Below are 22,248 nucleotides of genomic sequence, written 5' to 3' on the forward strand. Positions count from 1 at the left end.
GCATAGTTGGATACAAGCGCCAAAGTCTCAAGTTTGAAATTTAATATTTTTAATACAAATTGTTTTTTTATTCCTTATTCTTAAGTAGTGTTGATTGGAACCTTGTAGACAGTTTAGCGTCTTTTTCTTATTGTTTTAGATGGAAAATGAGAAAAGACAAGGAATAAGAACAAATCCTGCACTCAAGAGCAACTCAACAAGGTTTTGGAAGCCATTTGTCAAGGTTTCACTTACACTGTTTGTCTCCAATTAGAAACTTTCCCTTGTCTCCATTTGGATTACTTTGTTTCCAATTGAAGCATTTTACACTCGCGTATTTTTCTTGTATTTAAGAAGTTTTCAAATTATATCTAAAGAATTTTCACTAAACAGTAACATTCTAGAAGAGTCAAGGAGAAAATTTATGTAATTCTCTTCAGAAAAAATATGAATTTAATGTGTTGAATCTTCTGTTAAAGTTAAAGCGTCTAGAAATTGTTTTGAATTAGGACATTTACCCTATGTAGAAACTAAAAATTCAGAGAAATTCGAGAAACCAAAAAGGTGGCCAGAATTGCAAGCTGGCCGGAATTTGGTACACTTACCCTACACGAATTATATTGATGCTTGGCTGAAATTGTGTGAAACATAACCTCAAAGATTTGCATCTTCTGAATGCTAAAATTTGCTCATTTTATGTAAAAAAAAAAGTAATAAAGTGCAAATTTTAAACTAAAAATGCTGAAAACAGTATAAAAGAGGTAATTAAGTGTCGGTTTTTCGAACAGTTTTTTAATGTAGGGGGAAGTGGGGCACCTTTGAAAGTGGGGCACATTTGAAATTGGCATTTTTCACTTATTTTTAATCAAAATTGAGCCTTATCGTGAGATAACTTAGCTGCACAAAAAGATTGAGAAGCTAAATTACATATTGATATGGCTCAGTTTCACTTAAACATAGGAGAAAAATCTCAATTTCAAAGGTGCCCCACTTTCAAAAGTGCCCCACTTCCCCCTAATAGCTCCATTATATTCTTTGTCGTTTGAGGCGGAACAAAAAGAAAAAGAAGTATTAGGAGCCTGAAAACTTCTCAGAACTTCTTTGGGAGTCCGGTATTTAAAAAAAAACCGTAACTTGAAGAATTTCCACGTGCAAAGACGAGTTTTTTAGTGATATGACTAACGTTTTTGTCTTGTGAGACAGTGGAGGAACTTGTCTGTATTTTTTTTATTTGCATTTTTCACTGTGAATTACTCTTTCAAAATCTTCGGAGAACTGTGAGTGATTCATTCTTAATATTCCGTTTGTAAAATCGTCGAATTGTGCAGGAGAATTAAGCTATAGAAAAAATATATATTCTGTGTATATACTCATGAAATTCTTTATCAACAAAGTGCGGAAATTTATTCATTTTGCCACAAAATCGCGAGGCTTTTGTCGCTCTTTTCATAGTCAATGTCAGGGCAGAGCATCAAATACTGTGCCAAATGATTAAATAATGAATAAAATATGGGAGGGAATTGAAGAAATAAGTCGTGAGTCTAATCAGCTGTTTTTTTTCTGTGATAATAAAATGCACAAATGTTAGAGAGTTTAGAGAAATAGAATAAATGGTGAATTGTATGGGAAAGTGCATTGTGTGCCAAAAGTAAGAAAGGGGCTATATAGAAAATGTTACAAAAATAAATCAATGGATGGGCAATGAATGAAGACTTAGGGTGGAGAAAAATTCTCTGCATTCCCTCTGTGTCTCAATTGAAATGCAATGCATGAGTTCAATCGCACTATTAAGTTCAACAGAGTTCACAAATTCTCTAAATTCAGACCACATTGCCACGGTGTGTTATTCTTTTCTTTTCTTTTCAACATTACAGTCACTGTTAGGACAATAGGAACGTTTATGTAGTTTTTTTTTTAAGGGGACTGTGTCACATTTGCAAGCCATGCTGTATAAATTTTTAATTATTATTCCTATTTTTTTAATACAATTCCCAGAGGAAATTTAATTTTGCGGAAAATTGATTTTTACAACGAGAATTAAAACTTGATTGGACTTTTTTTTTGAATTGCTAGAGTAGTTATGCAAGGCACTGTGGAGCATTTGTAAAAGGAGAAGGAAGCAAATGTGAAATAATCAAAACGACCAAACAGCTGGTCGAATCTTCTTGCAATTGTGACACCAAGGGGAACACTTTATCCCATCAGTGAAGAAGGAAGGAAGAGGCCAAAGGCTGTTATTCTGTCTTTTTTATAGTCACTTTACGCGGCACTGATGTTAAATTACGCGATTTTTTTACATGGAATTGTGTAAAATAATTATTGACTTGCGTATGAAAATATGATCTATAAAAACGCTGTAAACGTTGCGGAAACGCTATACCTCAAAAGTATTTTCGCATGATTTACCGTTTACCGGTTCACAACCGATTTATTGAACAGATTAAAAGATAGCCCAAAATAGCTTAAGAATAATATACTTGAACTTCGGATAAAAATTAGTTATCGGTTATGAAACGGTTCATTACCGGTTCAAAACCGATTGCAATCGGTTTAGTTTTATCGGAAATTCCAAGACCTTTCCAACAAGCCCAAATATGATACCATTTGGTTGAGAAATACGCTCTCTAGAGCTTTTTTAAACTCTGATCTTGAAAAATCGTTATTGAGATTCGACAATCTTTTCGTATATGGACGAAATGTCTGTCTGGGTAGTGAGCTTTGTAGAGGAAAGAGAGGGATGAGGAAAGAGGGACAGGTTAACGATCCTTGGGCCGACTTATGGGGGAGCTCCCCCGAAGGGGTTTGTGGAAACTTTCATATTTTACATTTCGTATTTTACATGTTCGTATTGTACATTTCTTTTTGCGGAAACTTCGTATTCTAGTACATTTCGTATTTTACCATTTCGTATTTCATATTTCGTCTTTCATACATTTTCTACAAAAATCATATTCTTTGGATCTAAATAGTCCCGTAAAGACTTAGTTTTCTGTATTGTATCCTTTATGGCGCTACGATCGCTTTTTCTGCAGGCACATTTTTTACCCTTTTCCTTAAACGATATTTCCGAATGCAAATTAAAGTGAGTTACTTCGGCAAACGAAGTGTTAGTGGGCTGGCGTCCGTTGAAAGAAAAGATTTTGGCATTCAGAAATCAAAGTTTGTGAAATGTTTTGAGATCTTGAAATCAAATCGTGTGGATTTCAAGTGTAATTGTAGAACCAACAGATTTCAAGACGTCAAATATCTTGTTTTCTTGAAATAATTCCATGGAGCTCTCGGAAATTCTTGGAATTATCAAGATACTAACAAATGGAAGAGTTTCACATGGAATTTGCACTAAACGAAGAATATTATTATGGTCTAATATCAATTTTGGTAGAGAGATATCGACAAATTTTAGGGGTAAATTGAGATGTGTTTTAGAAGTGAATTGACGTTTCGTTGAGTGTGGAAAGACTTTAAATCTTCGTTCTTAACTAAAACATTTTAAGTCCTATAAATGTATTTCGCCAGAATATAAAATCTTTATCTTGGAAATGTTCGACAGGTCTAAATTTTGATCTTGATTTTGGTCTCAGAATTGAGGGTCTTATTTAAAAAACAGAATGATGAGGGTTAAAAAATCATTCACAGATATTTACACATCGTTCGGATAATTTAACATTGAGGTATATCGATTCATATCACTTTTGAAACACAGTAGAGTCCTTCAAATAGGTTCCGGTCAAAATCCCGAAAGCCAAAATCCCGGAATCTAAATTCACGAAAGGGTCAAAATCCTGAAAGCCAAAATCCCGAAAACTGAAATCCCGTAAAGGTCAAAATCCCGAAATGCTAAAATCCCGAAAGCCAAATTCCCAAAAAGGTCAGAATCATGAAAGCCAAAATCTTGAAAAGCCAATATCCCGAAATGCTAAAATCCCGAGAAGCCAAAATCCTGAAAAGTCAAAATTGTGAATGCTAAAATCCTGTAAAGGTCAAAATCCCGAACGCCAAAATCCCGGAATCTAAAATTACGAAAGGGTCAAAATCCCGAAAGCCAAAATCCTGAAAAGGTCAAAATTTCAAAAGCCAAAATCTTGAAAAGCCAAAATTCCCCCGTAAAGGTCAAAATCCCGAAAGCCAAAATCTTGAAAAGCTAAAATCCCGAAATGCTAGAATCCCGAGAAGTCAAAATCCTGAATAGCCAAAATCGTTAATGCTAAAATCCTGTAAAGGTCAAAATCCCGAACGCCAAATACCGGAATATAAAATCTCAAAAAGGTCAAAATCCCGAAAGCCAAAATCCCGAAAGCCAAAATCCTGAAAAGGTCAAAATCTCAAAAACCAAAATCCTGAGAAGGTCAAAATCTCAAAAGCCAAAATCTTGAAAAGCCAAAATTCCCCCGTAAAGCACAGAATCCCAAAATGCTAAAATCCCGAAATGCTAAAATCCCGAGAAGCCAAAATCCTGAAAAGCCAAAATCTTGAAAGCTAAAATCGTGTAAAGGCCAAATCTCGGACGCTAAAATATTGTAATCTAACTTCCTGAAAGAGTCAAAATCCTAAAGACCTATAATCCAGAATCAACATTTCAACTCTTCAGAAAAGCAATTTGTATTTTGTAGTATTTTATTTTCGGTAATGAACCGGTTCATTTTATAACCGATTTTTACCTGAAATTCAATTATATTATTCCTAAATTATTTTAAAAAATGTTTTGATTTATTTATAAATCTGTTCAAATAGGTTGTGAACCGGTAATGAATCCGTAATGAACCGGTAAAAAATAAAACCAATTTCGCGATTATTCTTAAAACTATTTTGGGAGACCTTTTGACTGCATGATTTATGAATCGGTTCAAATCGGTTTTCTGAACCAGTAGTGAAGCGATAATGAATTGGTAATGAACTGTTTATGAACTGATACGTAACTTTCGTTCGAAAATCAATTTTAGTACTCTTAAAATTATTTTGTGGGATTTTTTAAGTGATTTACAAATCGGTTCAAATTGGTTGAGAACCGGTAAACGGTAAATGATGCGAAAGTACATTTGAGGTAGCATCTAAATAATCGTCTAATGTAGCATCTTAAGTAAAATTGAAGTAGGAGGAAGTTACGATACCATTATTAATAATAGATATGTGTCTATGTTCTAATGCGTATGTGTCTTGGCTAAACATGAATTGCAGTCTGGCTTCTAACACTTCATGTTATTACCTCATTCCCTTAATAAATATGAAAAAAATATGAAATGTACGAAGCCATTAATTATTTTTTATTTTATAAAAATTACACCTATTATAATCCAGCGTAAATAATAGTTATAGTGTATTTTAACATAAATATTCTGGAGGGACGGATATGCCATAGTCACATTTAACAACGTGTTTTTTTTTCTGGACAACAACTGAATATCTCAGACAGAAAACTTTTCCTTCCCTTCGAATGTCGCAGACAAAATGTATTTTGTCTAAAAACGGAAGTTTTTCTTTTTGAGGGATAAATGAACCTCGTATCATCATTATTTCAATCACAGGGAGACATTTGCGTGACGTGGATTTATATTATGAAATTTTTGTTAAATGCCATTCTAACTCCATTCTTGGCACACCAAAAGTCTGTCTGATGACTCATACAAAATGTATATTGTGTGCCAGACGCTTCAACGGCCAAGAGAATCTCCTGATAATGTCCAGAAAGTTTCCGTACCAAGGAACAAAATTTAACGTGGGAGACACTTTTCCTCGTTCAATTCTTTTGTATCAGACTTTATGGCGAAATTGATTTAATATTATAGAGATGTATAAAAAGATTTGCGAAAAGCTCTTTCAGAAATAGATTTTTTTGCTTGGGAGAACAGTGAGGAAAACATGAGGAAAAAAATGACGTGTGCAGTTGGGGAAAAATGTCGTTTTGATTCTAAATTTATCTAAATAAAAATGTAAATATAGGAGGAAAATTGTCAGAGAGTGAGAAAATATTAATGGAGCCTCTTATTGACTTTGAACTTTTTTTTGTGTTTAGTCAAATTTCGGTAGTTATTTGCTCAATGTATTTTCACATTATCATATGGAATTTGTGTGTTAATTTTCTATTTCTATTGCCCACTAATAGATGCTAAAATCTCTATTTCGTACACGTTTCACGTGTATTTTCACCCAATTATCTCCCCATCGTATTTTGATGGTTCTTCTACTATCGCATGTCCCACTCTAAAATGGAATAAGTGAGCTCATAATTTGTTTAACGTTTAATGTCATGTGAGTCTCTACAGTCGCTTTTTTATAACCAAATGTGCATATTATTTACTTATATTATACTCTCTCTCATTCTCTATTTGAAATTTAGGCATTCAATTCAAATGGTACTGTTTACAATCGTATTAGAATCTGAAAAATAATTTCGATTTAAGTACATTAATTGAATATTTAACGCATTGAAAAGTTTTTAAATGAAATTCAATACTTATAGTTCCGGAACTCTTTTTAGATCAAGAAAATTTTAATTAAATCAAAATTAACGTCCCTTTCTCTCTCTAACATTTTGCATATGTTTATCTCACTCTTTCGAACTCTTCTTCTTCTTTTAAACGTTACAACAAATTCAATTTTGTTCAGTCCAATTTTTTATTGCAAAATAATGAGATAGATATATGTAAAACGTTTGAGAAAGAAAGTTTGTGAATTTTGATTTCATGAAATTTTCCTGACCTAAATAATGTACCGGAGGCGTTAAAAGGAAATTAGATTTCTGGATCAGTCTAAAAACTCTGGATTGGATAAAGTTTAGAATATTTATTTAATGAGTAGGGATTTCATGATGTAATTGGTAAGAGCGTCGGCACGTCAGCTCGTGGGGGAAGAGATCAATGGTAACCACTAAATGATACGGGAAAAAATGATGAAAAAATGAAAATTTGATGAAATTTCATCAACAAAAGGGATATGGGTTAAATATGAATTGTTCGGAGCCAAAGTATAATTCGAAGTCAGAAAGCCTTCCTCTACAAAATTTCTTCTTGTTAATTAATAGGTTACGCACAATACTTTCTCATGCAATGATCTTCTATTGTACTCATATCCTATCCCATATGAATAATGACAAATGAATTAGAAAGCTTTTACAGTAGACTCTCTCAAATTCGGGCATTTGGGACCGAAATGTCATCCGAGTCAAACTATTTTCAATAGTGAAATTTGGTTTGAACAACACGATACTACCACTTTCATTTAAATTATTATTATTAATCGTATCGAGATATATTCATTACAAAGGTAATCATTGGTGTTAGAAGAATCTGCTAGTCCGTTTATAGACTCGCCCAGGAGCGCCTTCCCCTCACTGTGGATGCTTCTTCTATGCTCCCGAAGTTGTTGGGCGTAGGCGGTGAATTATGTTACGTTATTAACTTATCAAAATTGCCTAAATTAGACATTCTGATCTTTGCACCGGGCGGGACTCGAACTCACAACAGTAAGTCAAGCCGGGGAATCGATCCATTCAAGAGCCAACGGTCTTGCCTATAGCGCCACTGATTCCCCCTTGATTTAAATTCAAGAATATGGTCTATAAATCGAATAAATTTAAATAAAGCCATATTTATTAGAAACCATAAATGACAATTTTCTATTTTTTTGGCCGAAATGAATTTTACTATTGACGTATTCTGTGTAAAATAGAGACCTGTAGCGGCCAAAACAACCATTCTTCTACGATTTCAATAATTTGAAGATTTCTACTTCTGAATTATATCAAAAAATTAAAAAAAAAAAACAAAAGTTAAAGAATACGAGCTTTGATATTGATCCGAGCTATAAGGGGTCAATGTTGGAAAATTGACCGACCTCTATATCCGGTTCTAATTAACATTTTGACCTAAATTTTGGTTTTTTGGTTTCGCCTGGATGAGCATTTCCAGATGAAAGTTCAAAAAGTCAAAGAATAAAAAGGCATTAGAGAGCGCATTTATAAAGCGAATGGGGTCAGGTTTGGGCTTTGTGAAAAGGTCTTGGAATTTCCTATAAAACTGAACCAGTTTCAATCGGTTTTGAATCGGTAATGAACCGGTTCATAACTGATAAATAATTTTTATACGAAATTTAATTAAATAACTATGAGGTGTATTTTGGGAAATATTTTGAGTGATTTATAAATATGTTCAAATCGGTTGTGAACCGGCAATGAACCGGTTATTTGCCGATAAGTTATTTTTGTTCAAATATAATTATCATTACTCTTTGAACTATTTTGTGGAATCTATTGAATGATTTATGAATCGATTTAAATCGGTTGTGTATCGGTAACTAATTGATACGAAAATACTTTTGAGGTACAGCATCTAAGTCGCGAGTTCGAGCATTTCGCAAAGCCTGGGACGCTTTGCCACCCCTTTTTGCTCAGATTATGCCGTTTTAGTATAAAAACCTGATTTTTCCCATAATTATGCTGTGAAAGTACTTAGGTGCTGATATGACCGCTTTTACTCGACACGGTTTTTAATATAAAATTTAAAAAAATTCTTACAAAATACAATCATTCTTTGATGTTGCTGTAGGTCGTCACATGGACAAAAGGCCCGCTGTGGTCAAAAAAGCATGTTCCAAATGAAAAATCTCGGCTACCGAGCAAGCGATAAGGTTAAGTTTTGAGGCAAAATTATAGGGGAGATTCTGGTCTATATTCCACTATCATCATTCTGTCAGTTCATTTACATCCTGGATATTTTGATTTAAATAAAATACTTCTAATTTTTCAAAAGTTTGATTCCAAATTGCTGTATCATATCTCTCATACAATAAGATGATCTAGGCTTATCACTAGCTTACTTTTAGATGAATTATAACACTTTTGAATGGCTGATACGGTGTTAAAGGGCCTAGAAATTGTGTAGCAGTAGTTTGTGCCCGGTAGGCATTCTCAAAATGTTTCCCGGGACGTTTAAACTTTGGGATTGAATTAGGAATCATTAAGGTAATCTCTTATTGGATTTCTGTAGGATAATTTCTTGGGGAAAGTTTTCACAAGTCTCTCCAAGACATCCAATTTCTCTAAAGGCACAGAAGTTTCTCCCCTTCGGCCAAATGGCCAAAGAACTAAATTTATATCACCTTGGGTGTCATTGGGGGGTTGTTTTCTCTGAGGGGTTGAAGTGATGATAAAATATTTAAGTGGAAATCCTGTGCTATAATGGAATTTTCTGTTATAGGTGCACTCTCTCCCCAAATGTTGGCAAACAGAGCATGAGTGGAGGTGGCAAAGTAACTTGTGGCCACATCTGAAATCTCATCGAGACTCTCTGGACACTTTGAGTGAACAGGAGGAGAATTAAGTGACACGTGAGACTGTTTTTTTGTTTGTTTGTTATTTTTGTTTGCCGGGGAAAAGTGTAGTGTTTGGCCAAAAAAAAAAAATTAAGGCGCCAAAGACAGAATTCTGTGATCGAGAGAGAAGGAAGAAATGAATCCATCTCTGCTGCAATTGGAGATGAATCTATCGCGTCAGGGATGCTGCAACATGAAAACATCATCGAAATCACCAAATGCCAGAAGAGAGCATCAGACGAATCAATGTAGTCAATTTTATCCCAATGTCCAAAGTGTATATAGTGGAATTATTAGTTTAATTTGTCACGGTGGCGTCCAGCTGGGCCGTCGTTTGAGAAATTGTGTTGAATGTGGCAAAAGAGGCAACACCACGATGGCCGTAATTATGGTGCTTTTAGGAGTGCTCTTATTTCGCACACAACTTGTTATGGCGAGACCCAATCGAACAGCTGCTGAAGGATCCACGGAAATATTCACGGTGAGTCTTTTAGTACTTATCGATTTACGACCTAAGTCAAAGTGCTTTTTGAGGTTAGAATTTTCCGTGTTATTTTTTTTTATGATAAACCATTGCAATATTTGTTTTTATTTAAATATCTACATTTTTTCAAAAGGAAAAATATTGAAGTTTTAAATAAAAAAGGATGCCATGATAATTTATAGGTTATGTTAAACATAACCTCACATAACCTCTCTTTTATTTCCGATTAAAAATTGAAGTTTGAAAATAAACAAACATAGATTTACATTAAAAGTGAAACAGAAATTACAAAATTTAACTTTCAGACGTTTGAATTTTTTAGGTTAGGTGTCAAATAAATTCACATAACCTTTTTTATTTACAGAATAATAAAGAAATGGATGTTAGGTGGGGGATTTATGTATCTTAAGACACATATTTTGAAGTGTTTGTCTTCTGTCTTTTAAATGAAGATGGAAAATGGGAAAATTTACCAACTATTAGCAGTCCCTGAATTCTTTTAGATTAGGTAATCTTCCTTTTTGGGGGTTAAGTTTATGAGGTTAATAATTGATCCATTTTGAACAGGAACAGAAATACGTCACAAGTGCTACACAGAAATTCTATAAATGAAAGAAAAGAAGGGATTCCTGAGGTTAAGAGCAACATAACCTCACATAACCTCATATATCTTGCTTTGCATATTTAATGTTGCAATATATCGTCGGTTCCGAAGAAGACTATTGTAAACTTTGTAAACTTATGTAAACTTTAAAGGAAAGAGGTTTAAAGTTTGACAGCTAAAATTTATTTTCATTAATTTCACTGCAAAAAACTCAATAATTGGGCACGCTGATTTTAAGTTTTTTTCTTGTAACTTTTGCAGGAATATCTTAATCATCTTAATCAATATAAAATTTTGTGGGGATATAGATCTAAGGTTTCTGCATCCAATGATTCCATCTTTTTATACTATTGTAAGTAGACTTACAATAGTCTTCTTCGGAACTGACGATATGTATCTTCTTTTGAATAATTTAAAATATTTTTCTAATATCTAGGTTGTAATAAAAATTGAATTAGGAAATGCTAAAAATTTTCGATTTAATTTTTTTCAATTCTTTTTTTTTTGAGGTTAGGCTCGACTAAACACTTGTATAAGGTTAAGTTTACGAGGTTAGAAATTTATTAATTTTAAACTAATACAAGAATATTTCACTGGATGGAAATTTGAACAGGTGAAAGCAAATGGGTCGATCCTTAGATTTAGAACAATATAACCTCACATAACCTCTTTTGTACATTTGATGTTACAATTAATGCATCTTATGATGAACGAATTCAACATGTTTTTTAAAAGGCATTTTTAAGGCTAAAAGTGTTAGTCGGTCGATGCTGAAATTTTCAAATCAATATTTTTCCCTGATTTTTTTAGGTTATGTTCCATTAATCACTTATATAAGGTTAAGTATACGAGGTTAGAAATTGATACAGTTTAAAGTAAAACAGGAATATTATGTTTTCACAATTACTAGATGACAATCTGCGAACTGAAAAGGAAGAATGACTTCCTTATGTTTAGAGCTCCATAACCTCACATAACCCTATTTTGTATATTTGATACTACAATTTGTGCAGCATAATTTGGACTATCCAACATGTTTTTTAAAACTATTCTTAAGACTAAAAGTGTTTAATTAGGCATTGATGAAATTTCCGAGTCAAACTTTTTCCTGGTTTTTAGGTTATGTTCCACTAATTACTAATATAAGGTTAAGTATACGATCTTAGAAATTGATTAATTTTAAACTGGAATGATAATATTACAGAAATTAATATTAGATGGAAATTAGAAAACATAAAGGAAACGGGAAATTCCTTAGAGTTTAGAGCAACATAACCTCACATAACCCTGTTTTGTGTATTTGATGCTACAATTTATGCATCTTACGATGAACAAATTCAACATGTGTTTTTTAAAAGTGTTTTTAAGGCTAAAAGTGTTAGGGGATTCTGGAATTTTCAAATCAATATTTTTCCCTGATTTCTTTTTAGGTTATGTCCCATTAATCATTTATATAAGGTTAAGTTTGCGAGTTTAGAAATTGATCCATTTTAAACTAATACAAGAATATTTCACAAGTACTATACGCAAATTTGGACCGTTGAAAGAAAACAATAAGATACTTAGAAACAACATAACCTCACATAACCTCACATAATAGCTTCTTTTGTAACCAATATGTTTTGTAATGTTTTTTAATGCTTTTTACTCTTTTTAAGTCTAAAAGTGTTAGTCAAGCCATGCTAAAATTTTCGAACCAAAACTTCTCTCTGCTTTTTTAGGTTATGTTATACTCGTTCCACTAAATTATTTATATAAGGTTATTTTTATGAGGTCGGAAAATAATCTTTGAATTGATCCATTTTAAACTGCAACAAGAATATTGCAACAAGAATAACTGAAAGAAAACGGGAAGATCCTTATATTTAAAGCAACATAACCTCACATAACCTGTATTGAATATTTGATGCTGTAATTTGTGCATCTGAAAATGAAAAAATATTATGTTTTTTTTAATGTCTTGTTAAGGTTAAAAATCTTAGTCAGGCTACGCCTAAATTATTTCATATTTTTTAGGTTATGTTCCATTAATTATTTTTGTTAGCTATTGTCTACAAGGTTAGGTATTTATACGTAATATTTTCTAAAGAAAAATAATCCAATTTTCTTCGTTTTGTTTCGGTTTTGGAATTCCAAAATACCATTTTAATTTGTGGTTATGTTAAAATATGCAACATCCTGACGAAAGTCTACAAATTGTCGAATTCAGAGTTTGCGGTGAAATTAAAAAAAAAAATCGTGCTTTCTTAGGAGAAAATTTTGAATAATCAAAAGTATGTCAGATTAATTAGGTTACAATTTAAGGTTATGTGATACCTAACCAAACATTACAAAACTTACAATTTTTCCTCTTCAAAAGATTTTTCCAATTGAGTTGGAGAAACGGAAGAAAAGCTGGAAAGTGAAGTTCATTAAAACATTACAAAAACATTTACTTTTCCATTCTCGGAAATCCTCTTATTTTCTTATTTTCTTTTCTTCTATTTATGATTCGGAGTTTGGCAGTGAAAATTGCCGCAAATCTGAATAGGAAAGATATGTGTTGGTTTTTTTTTTAATTGTATAAATTATCTCCCCCTCTAAATTACTCTGGTACGGATCTTTTTTTTCTATTCCAATCTAATTATAGACATTTAACACTTGACCTACATTTTTATGATGCTTTATGATCATGCGAAATAATTTATTCGCCTTAATGATGTGGCGGAAAAAAAAGGTGATGACAAATGAGATTTTTGTATTCATTGAATATGACATGAAAATCTTTTCGTGCGGATTCAATTGTTTGCTGATCCACGAAATCCGAAAGATTTTCCGACAGAGGAAAAAAAAACAAAACACAAAACAAGAGAAATACAATACCATAATGGGTAATTGATATTCCGAATAAGTGGAACAAAACAACAGCAAAATAACACTTGTACATCTCAAAAAGTTTATCATGATAGGCCAAAATCGTGCCTAAGAATCGAATTTCGTGGTGAATAAAATTTTAAATGGATTTGATGGGACTTGGGGTTGTATTGCGCAGATTAGATGTAAAATACTTTGGGGAAAGTACCTACTTAACAGATAAAACCAAGCAGTAGTTGTGTTATGATACTGATAAAATCAAAATCACATTTCTTAAGCACGTTCCTAATTGAAAAGGCGCTTGCTTTAGGCACTTTTGGGATTTCTTATCGCAATGAAGATTTTTTTGTTTAGTCTGCGAGAATCAATCAAGCAATCTACTCGAGGATAGAGTTACCAATGCACAGGGTGATCTTTTTTATTCTAAATATAACAAAGATTGTTTTGTAATGATAAAAAGGTGACAAAGCGTTCGAGCTTTGCAAAATGTTCGAAATCGTGAGTTAAAAGCGGTCTTTAGGGAAAAAATTTAGCCCAGTTTCCTAAGGTCTCAAAATCCTAAATGGTTCCGTTCAGTAATATCCTTTCGAGGAGACAAAGTCACTCCAAAGTCAAGGCAAACCTATTCGGAAATCTACCGATAGCCAAAAGTACAAGTGCCATTTCGATTTTCGTAGACGGATTCTCCAGAATGGATTCTCCTAGACTGCAATAAAAAACAGATAAATTATTGCAGTTTTTTACAAAAATGTGCAAAATTTATTGGAGATTAAGAGTCCAGTATCCTGATTTTTTGTCATATTACAAGGCTAAAACTCCGCATTGAGTTCTATTTATTACTGGATTTATCGTACAGCCTTTATTTTCTTGACTTTATTGTGAATACAGAACTGCAATAAATATTACCTGGAGTATGTATAACTGCTATAAAATTTGTGTTGTTTGCTTTTGTTTGAAGGCTGATTGCCCCATAGCAAAAGAAAGCGGAATAAGGAATCACAAGGAACAATTCCTCGGAATTTTCCAGTATTTTTTCTTGGTAAATTCCACCGAAATTCTCCATGGTATATTTCCAAGGAAATTCCCATGGATTTATAGTGGATTTTTTTGTGTGAAACAAACGAAGCTGTCACATGCACCTCATATTTTCATTTTCCAATATTAAAGAAATAGTAAATTTCACGAGGAAATGTTTTATTAAATCAGAGATAACGAATTTACACTCTAGACAAGAAAAACTATCGTACAAAAAAATTATTTTCCTAAAAAATACATTCCATGAAATAAAAACACGTATATTTTAGGTCTGCTTTAATGCTAGTCACTTTAATGTTATCATTTCACTATTATCTACACAAAACGCAGCGTCGCATAATTCATAATATTATGTAACACAGAAATCGCTAAGATTTTTGCATAAAATTTGCAAACAAAATAATTCATCTATTTTTTAGCGCCACAAACATTTTCTAGCGCTAAAGCGAAGAAACAAACGTGTGGAATTTTCTTAGAAAACTTTATGGAAAGGTAGTGAAATTTTCCGTGAAATTATTCCTTGGATTTTCCCCAGGAAATAAGCAAGAATTTTCCTACAAAAAAGGGGGCGTGTTGCGGTAAAATCCATGGAAAATCCATAGGAAAACTTCTGGAATATTCCATGGAATATTCCAGTGGAATCCGCGGACGTTTCATGTTTAATTTTCCACATAAACCGTCCATGGACTTTCACTAGAAAGTGACGCTGGATTTCCATTGTATGTTGTCCAAATTTTTCATGGAATGGCCATTTTCCATGGCCTTGGCAAAGTTCCATGGAAGACTTTTTGCGGAATTTAGCGTCCAAATTCCATGGAATGAGCGGAATTTGACGCAAAATTTCCAATGGAATTTCCGCAGAAGTTTACTATGGGGTGGTTTTCAATCTTAAAACAAACAGCAAAAAAATGTCATTGTTAAATGTACAGTAGGGCCTCGCTATAGGCCATATTTCCCGTCAAATCATTGCTCAACCTGCCAATTTTACTCGGAGGTTTTTTGAATTGTAACGGTATATTCTAGTACATTTAGAGAAATTCTTTAGATTTTCGGCAGAATTTCTGCCTGAAAATCTGTAGATTTTCGGCAGAAATTCTTCAAAAGAAAAATATTGTTGATTTATCAAGAAACTGCAGCAGTTACAAAGAAAATGGTATGCTCTGCTTAACAAGCATTACCGATTAAATGTTTTAGATAACTAAAAAGATGCGAGCAAAAATACTAATTTCTTAAAAATCGCCAATCGAATGATACAAAAAAACACGAAATTTAGGTCGACACTGTATTTAAAGTTTTCACTTCACTATTCTCTACTTAGAACACGGCGTCGCAGAATTCTTTATTTTATATGAACACTGTGATATCACCAAGAATAACTCTATTGAATTGTGCAAACTCCAGTGAAAAATATTGCATCTTTTCTGACATAGCTGTCTGGAAAGTCTAGAATTTAGAAAAATCTACAGAAAATCGGCAAAATATCTACAGAAAATCGTCAGAGTGTGCTCTAGGATTCGTCAGAAAATCTGGAGAAATTTCTGACGAATTTTGTCCAAAGCCCAAATAAAATTCGTAGGAATATCTACAGATTTCTCGGCAGATTTTCGGCAGAGGTGTAGATATTTTCTGCAGAAAACTTAAAGATATCTGACAAAATTATTTGACGGGACTGCAAAAAAATGTCATTGTTAAATCTACAGTAGAACCTCGCTATAGTCCATATTTGGTTCCAGATTTGACACTTGGGTCGCACTATTTAAAATTATCAACGACTTTTAGTATTGAAATTGCTGGACAGCTTCCACTTTCTTTGCAATTGTGGTACTTGTCCTCGCTCTCTTCATTATGGATCACAATTAGCACAACTACTTAATAAAGTTTGCCAAAAATAATCAAATAATTTTGAAAACATTGCATGTCGTGCACTAAAAAACATAACCTAACTTAAAATCAGTGTTTTGAAATCAACGGTCGATAAATTGTGGACTATAAAGCGATGGCCTATAGTGAGGTTCTACTGTAATTTTGAACTACTTGAAAAACTGCTAGAAAACACTGTTCTGGAGCTTTCTGAGTTTAAATTCTTTAAGTTTCAATAGCTCCAGCGCTAATTGGCATTTCATCAAATAAAGTTCGAAGTTTTTGTAAGCACAAATTAACCTTTTGGTACTAGGATAAAGCAACACAACCATCACTTATTTTTCAGTGATATACACTGTACAACTTCTCCTGAGGCATCTTTCTACATAAAATTAATTAAAGACTCAAAGCTTTGAGGTGAAATCATAACTTTTAATCATCTCTTGTAGAGTTTGTATTGCTATCTTGGCACTCGTGCTCGTGGCATTTTGTCTTATCATTATCTTTGGGTTAAGCTTAATTTGTTGAAGAATTTTATTCTTCAAAAAAAAAAAAAATTGCGATTTTAATTGCCAAAGACAAGTTCTCAAAATTAGCGAGAAAGTCGCCTCAAGTGCACTTGTAGAACCTTATCTCTATCAACATTGCTCTTCACAAGAGAACACCCTATGATAAGAAAGAGGTATTCTCGGTGTTCTGCAGGAGTGTGGGAAGAAAGGTGAAAAAAGCAATCAAGAGTCTAGAAACGCAATGTCTTGAGAGTGGAATGAGGCCAAGAGTGGATTTGTGTCTCAGGTGGAGAAAATCACGCGTCAAAGCACGATGATAACATTGAATAATCATAAATATCTTGTATGCTATCGTGGCTCCTAGGTTCTTATTTAGTTTGACTCAATTCTCGATAAGATGACCGAGATTTTTTGACGCTGCAATCCAAAAAAAAAAAAAACAAACAGGCTTAGCACAATTGTAAAGTATGCTTTTGGATTTAAATGATCGGAGTCAAGGTTAAATAAACACCGGAGATTGATTTTGAATGGGAAAATCGTTTCGCATAATTTGATCAAAAAGACAAACAATACACGAGCAAGTGAATTAATTAGGAATTGTTTGATATATTGCGGTGTTTTATTTATTTTTCATACCAATTGAATTTATTGCATGGAAATATTGAAGTGGAAGAAGCTAAAAGGGAATCTCGGAGATTTTATCTTCAATCAAAAGACCATTAAAATAATTTGTGAATTAATTCTCCGTAGCAATATGCCATTGTGATTTCCCAAAAGGACAAAAGGGGGAGGACTTCATTGGGTGGTTTCTATAAATAGAAATAATCTTGAGGAAGAATTAAGTTATTAATCCAACAATATCAAGAAAAAAAAACAATTGCGTTGGCGATGGTGTAATTATTTTTTTCAATTATTATTTATTTCAATGCACAAATTAACAATAATGGAACATTTTTGATAGGCCACCCACGCACGGTATAGGGTTAGAGATCATAAATCCCATCCAAAAATAATAATGTCTGGTAATTTGGAGAATTTACGTATACTATTACACTAATGTGCGTCATTGAATATTGAAAATGTTAATTTGCGAAACATGGCATAATCTCCTATAGATTAATGCCCTAAAATCCCTAACTGCGCACAATATTTTGTCTCTTGCCTCATCCTCATGTTCCCATTGGGATTGAGATTGATTCATCCATCCAAACTTCACATGAAATTCTATCCGATATTTGTAGCACTTACGGGATGTTTAGGATCTGATGTGGCACTGAAAAATTTTTTCTAAATTAAAATTTCAAGTTATAGGGTAACGTGTGGTATTTCAGGACACTTTTTAGCGCTTTTAAGTTTTAAACAGCTTAGGGCAAGTGTGCCAAATTTTGGCATAGTTGCATGCAAGCGTCAAAGTTTCAAGTTTAAAATGTAATATTTTAAATACAAATTGATTTTTTTTATTTTCTCTTCTGAAAAAGTGTTTCTTGGAACCTTGTAAAGAGTTTACCATCTTGATTTACTCTAACATCATTCTTAATACATTTTAAAATGAATAAAAATATAGACATAGCTTTGGTGCCCTATTTCGGCCACCTTCATTCTCATAGTTCCTTGCCCTTCGGGAATTCTTCCAATATCTTTTTCACGTCATCTCGTTTGTCGAAGCTAAATTTTTTGTTATTGTTTTGCATTGTATAATCTCTAAAGTACGTAAAATCTAAAAGTTCATGGAAATTCGAGGAACAAGAAAGGTGGCCGAAATTGCAAGCTGGCCGGAATTTAGCACACTCACCCTAATGACTTCTCAAATTATTTTTTTTTCTTTGTTGATACAAATATTTATGTTCCTTATGCTATCTAGAATAAGATTGTGATCGAAAAATGTTCAAAAATGCATCATTTTTTATTCAAAATAGCAAAAAATCTAAAGAAGTAAGAATGGTGTATTTCGGGACAATTGGGTATTTCGGGACAGACAAAAGTCGCTATTATGCAAATAAATTTCACTGAGCCTGATTTTTTAACTTTAAGTAAAAGGTCTAAACTTCGTTAATAGTACTTAGTTACTTAGTTAATAATAAAGAAACTGTGGTGTAGAAAATATATAAATATAATAATTTAGTACTGTATTTATCATGAAAACAATGACGTTTCCTTTTGGAGTAGCGAAAAATTTCCATTTGGAGCAGGTTTTGAATTAGCTTAATTTACCCTACTAACGATTTGAGAAGTCTCGTGCGGAATATTTTTTTCTTAATAGAATGTTGATTATTTGAGCTTAGTATTAATTTTCCTAATTTTTGTGGCGAATTTCATGGCCAGGCAAAATTTTGACAAATTCGGAAATCAATAAAGGTATTATTTGTCAAAAATTTTTCGTCAAGTGTGGAAAATCATGAAACTTCAATTCCGAGGTAGCATATTGCAAGTTCCACTTTGCATAGGGTCAGAATATGAAATTTTGATCTTGCTCTTGGTCTCAGAAAAGAAATATTTGTTTCTTAAAAAGTTTTACTTTAATCGTAATGTGTACAAAACAAATATTTTCTTTGTTAATTCTAACTTAAAAGAAATTTAGAACTAATTTAGTTCTAAATAAGTACTAAATTTTTGTAGGTCTTTAAGTAATTTTGAGATTTGTGAAATTGGCTGATATTTCAATCAAAAGAAATCAGGATGTCTTTAGTATTCAATTTAGGAACACACTTAAAATTGTTCTAAATCTCGGATATCTAAAAAATTTAAAACGAGATGAGTTTGTAGTTATATTTTAGTACACTTGTGTCGTTTGACACACTTATGACTAAAGTGAATGAAGGGAATGACTTACATTCCCATCTGTCTCTCGGCTTAAGCCGTAAGTCTAGCATTAGGATGTTTTTTTTTAGTACAAGTTTAGTACAAAGATACCCAATGAAATTCCAAATGTAAACCTATATTATTATATTAAAATTAATATTCTTTCAAGTATGTAGCAACTTAATAAATCGAACGATTATTGTGATGTGTTCTAAAAATACTATCCGGATGTGTATTACGTAAGATTTTTTCTCTCTCAAAAAATTCCATCAAGCTTTGGTCATTCTGTGTGGAATGATGGATTTTCTAGGACACAGTGGTCATCGAGAGAAAGAGCAAAAAAATGTGGGAGACCTTCGGAGGGTGCCGAAGTGACCCCTCTTGAAAAAGAATTTCTATACAATACCCCAGTTGAGTTCTGTGATCGTAAAAAAGGTTCTTTCTCCGGGAAAAGTGCTCGAGAGTAATTTTATATCCACAGTTGGGTTGTTTATTGCCTTGTAATGAGACTCAATTGCAGCAAATTTTGTGGGTGAATGGGGGAATAAAATAGAAGCAGGATATTAACTTGATATTAGTCATGTTCAGATTTATTGAGTCAGTAAGATATGTTTTCTTTTTTTTTATGTCGTAGGCAATTATTTTCCAATTTGGGAAATTTTTCTATTGTCCCACTTTTTTTTTCTGAAATTCTTTTGGTAGAATTTGCAGCTAAAACATCTGTAAATTAATTACTCAAGGTTTCTGCATTCTTTCATGATCTTTGATGAGTTTTTTTTTTATAAAATGTGCCTCAAATGCACAATTAGTATCGTGGGAATATTTCTTTGCTAAATACAGCAATAAAGCAATTAGTCGTTTATTAGTTTTGCCTTTTTGCACTTTGCCGTGTTTAATAATTAGCTGTTTTTCTTCCAGAATATTTAGGAGAAACATTCTTAATAATTGAACACCAAGGGGCATTTTAATAATGCAGAATTGATAAATAAATAAATAATTTTTTCCACTTTTTAATTTTTTCTTCAATTTCTTTATGATATCTTAAAATTTTATTAAGTTTTTTTTATTGAATTTACTTTTAAATCAGTTTTCTTTGAAATCGAGGAGTTTCACATATTGTGCATGCGTTTTCACGAAACATTCCTAAGCATATTTCTCGAAAATCATCTCGACCGAAGTACAGTGAGTGTCAATAGTTTGTTGCCTAATGGATGTTTGAGAAATCAAGTGAAAAAAATGATAGAAAAAAATACTTTTCCAAATTTTTCTTTTTGCAGATGAGTTCCTTGTAATCCGTAGATATTATTTATAATTTTCAAAAAAAATAATTAATTTTATTTCATATCAAAAATAATTGTTTTCCAAAAGTTGGTCATTTTTGAAAAATCAAAAGTTTGTTGCCTCATTAAAAAAACTAATTCAAAATGGTGAAAACGTGCAACCAACTTTATGTAAACCGGTTACATTTTGAGCTTATGTCATTTGATAGGCAAATGGTGGATTTGTACATTTTTAAGGCTGTCAATGGTAAATATATACGTGTCAAAGTGATGATAAATAACAAGAAATAATCAGTTTTTTGATAATTCATAATTTAGGTTATAATGGAAAATTACAAAAAGTTGAAAGGTGGGATATTGTCCAGAGATACTGCTGGAAGGAATCGGCGTCGCTTAATTGCCAAATTTTATGGAAATTCATGAAAAGTTATACATAAAATGGTCAAATATTATAGTTATGAAGCAAGAGTACATCTGAAAAACGCTACTGGTAGACCCAGGGTTTCGACTCAGAAAGTCGATAACCGCATTCTAGGTATCTCTGATAGTAACCCCATGATGTTTGCTTCAAAAATTCAAAGTCGGCTGGTTACAGAAGGCATACAGGCTTCAAATGTTTCGAAAATCAAACTCAAAATGAAAGAAAATATAAGAATAGGTACTTGGCTCGCAAGATTCCATTGGTAAGCAAAACTAAACTGCGTAAGAGGTTGTATTTTTACGTTTTTAGCATGCTCCAAGTGAACTTACCACCTTTTAACCAGATTGGTTTTGTTTACCAATGGAAACCTGCAAACCAAGTAATTATTCTTACCACTTTCATTAAATTGCGGTTGGTTTGGAGCCTGTATGCCCTCTGTAACCAGCCGACTTTGAATTTTTGAAGCAAACATCATGGGGTTACTATCAGAGATACCTAGAATGCGGTTATCGACTTTCTGAGTCGAAACCCTGGGTCTACCAGTAGCGTTTTTCAGATGTACTCGTGCTTCATAACTATAATATTTGACCATTTTATGTATAACTTTTCATGAATTTCCATAAAATTTGGCAATTAAGCGACGCCGATTCCTTCCAGCAGTATCTCTGGACAATATCCCACCTTTCAACTTTTTGTAATTTTCCATTATAACCTAAATTATGAATTATCAAAAAACTGATTATTTCTTGTTATTTATCATCACTTTGACACGTATATATTTACCATTGACAGCCTTAAAAATGTACAAATCCACCATTTGCCTATCAAATGACATAAGCTCAAAATGTAACCGGTTTACATAAAGTTGGTTGCACGTTTTCACCATTTTGAATTAGTTTTTTTAATGAGGCAACAAACTTTTGATTTTTCAAAAATGCCCAACTTTTGGAAAACAATTATTTTTGATATGAAATAAAATTAATTATTTTTTTTGAAAATTATAAATAATATCTACGGATTACAAGGAACTCATCTGCAAAAAGAAAAATTTGGAAAAGTATTTTTTTCTATCATTTTTTTCACTTGATTTCTCAAACATCCATTAGGCAACAAACTAT

At 32.6% G+C, this 22,248-nt stretch overlaps 3 protein-coding genes across 9 annotated transcripts in view; all 3 read left to right on the plus strand.

Annotated features, from left to right (window-relative positions):
• Positions 1-9,234, plus strand: part of LOC129806138 (extracellular signal-regulated kinase 7) — a 91,185-nt gene extending 81,951 nt beyond the window's left edge. The window contains exon 4 of the mRNA XM_055854515.1: positions 9,171-9,234. The gene's annotated coding sequence lies outside the window, so the exon portion shown is untranslated. The remainder of the gene's footprint in view (positions 1-9,170) is intronic.
• The window catches only part of LOC129806141 (Na(+)/H(+) exchanger beta-like), a 185,523-nt gene that overhangs the window by 64,086 nt on the left and 99,189 nt on the right, over positions 1-22,248 (plus strand). The gene's annotated exons all lie outside the window — the stretch shown is intronic.
• LOC129806137 (sodium/hydrogen exchanger 3) overlaps positions 9,408-22,248 on the plus strand; it is a 92,498-nt gene continuing 79,657 nt past the window's right edge. For all 7 annotated transcript variants that reach the window (XM_055854508.1, XM_055854510.1, XM_055854509.1 and 4 more), the window contains exon 1: positions 9,408-9,766. In XM_055854508.1, coding sequence (XP_055710483.1) covers positions 9,422-9,766 — 345 coding nt within the window. In that variant the 5' untranslated portion in view covers positions 9,408-9,421. The remainder of the gene's footprint in view (positions 9,767-22,248) is intronic.

The sequence above is a fragment of the Phlebotomus papatasi genome, chromosome 3 (assembly GCF_024763615.1).
Source record: "Phlebotomus papatasi isolate M1 chromosome 3, Ppap_2.1, whole genome shotgun sequence".
Classification (NCBI taxonomy): Eukaryota; Metazoa; Arthropoda; class Insecta; order Diptera; family Psychodidae; genus Phlebotomus; species Phlebotomus papatasi.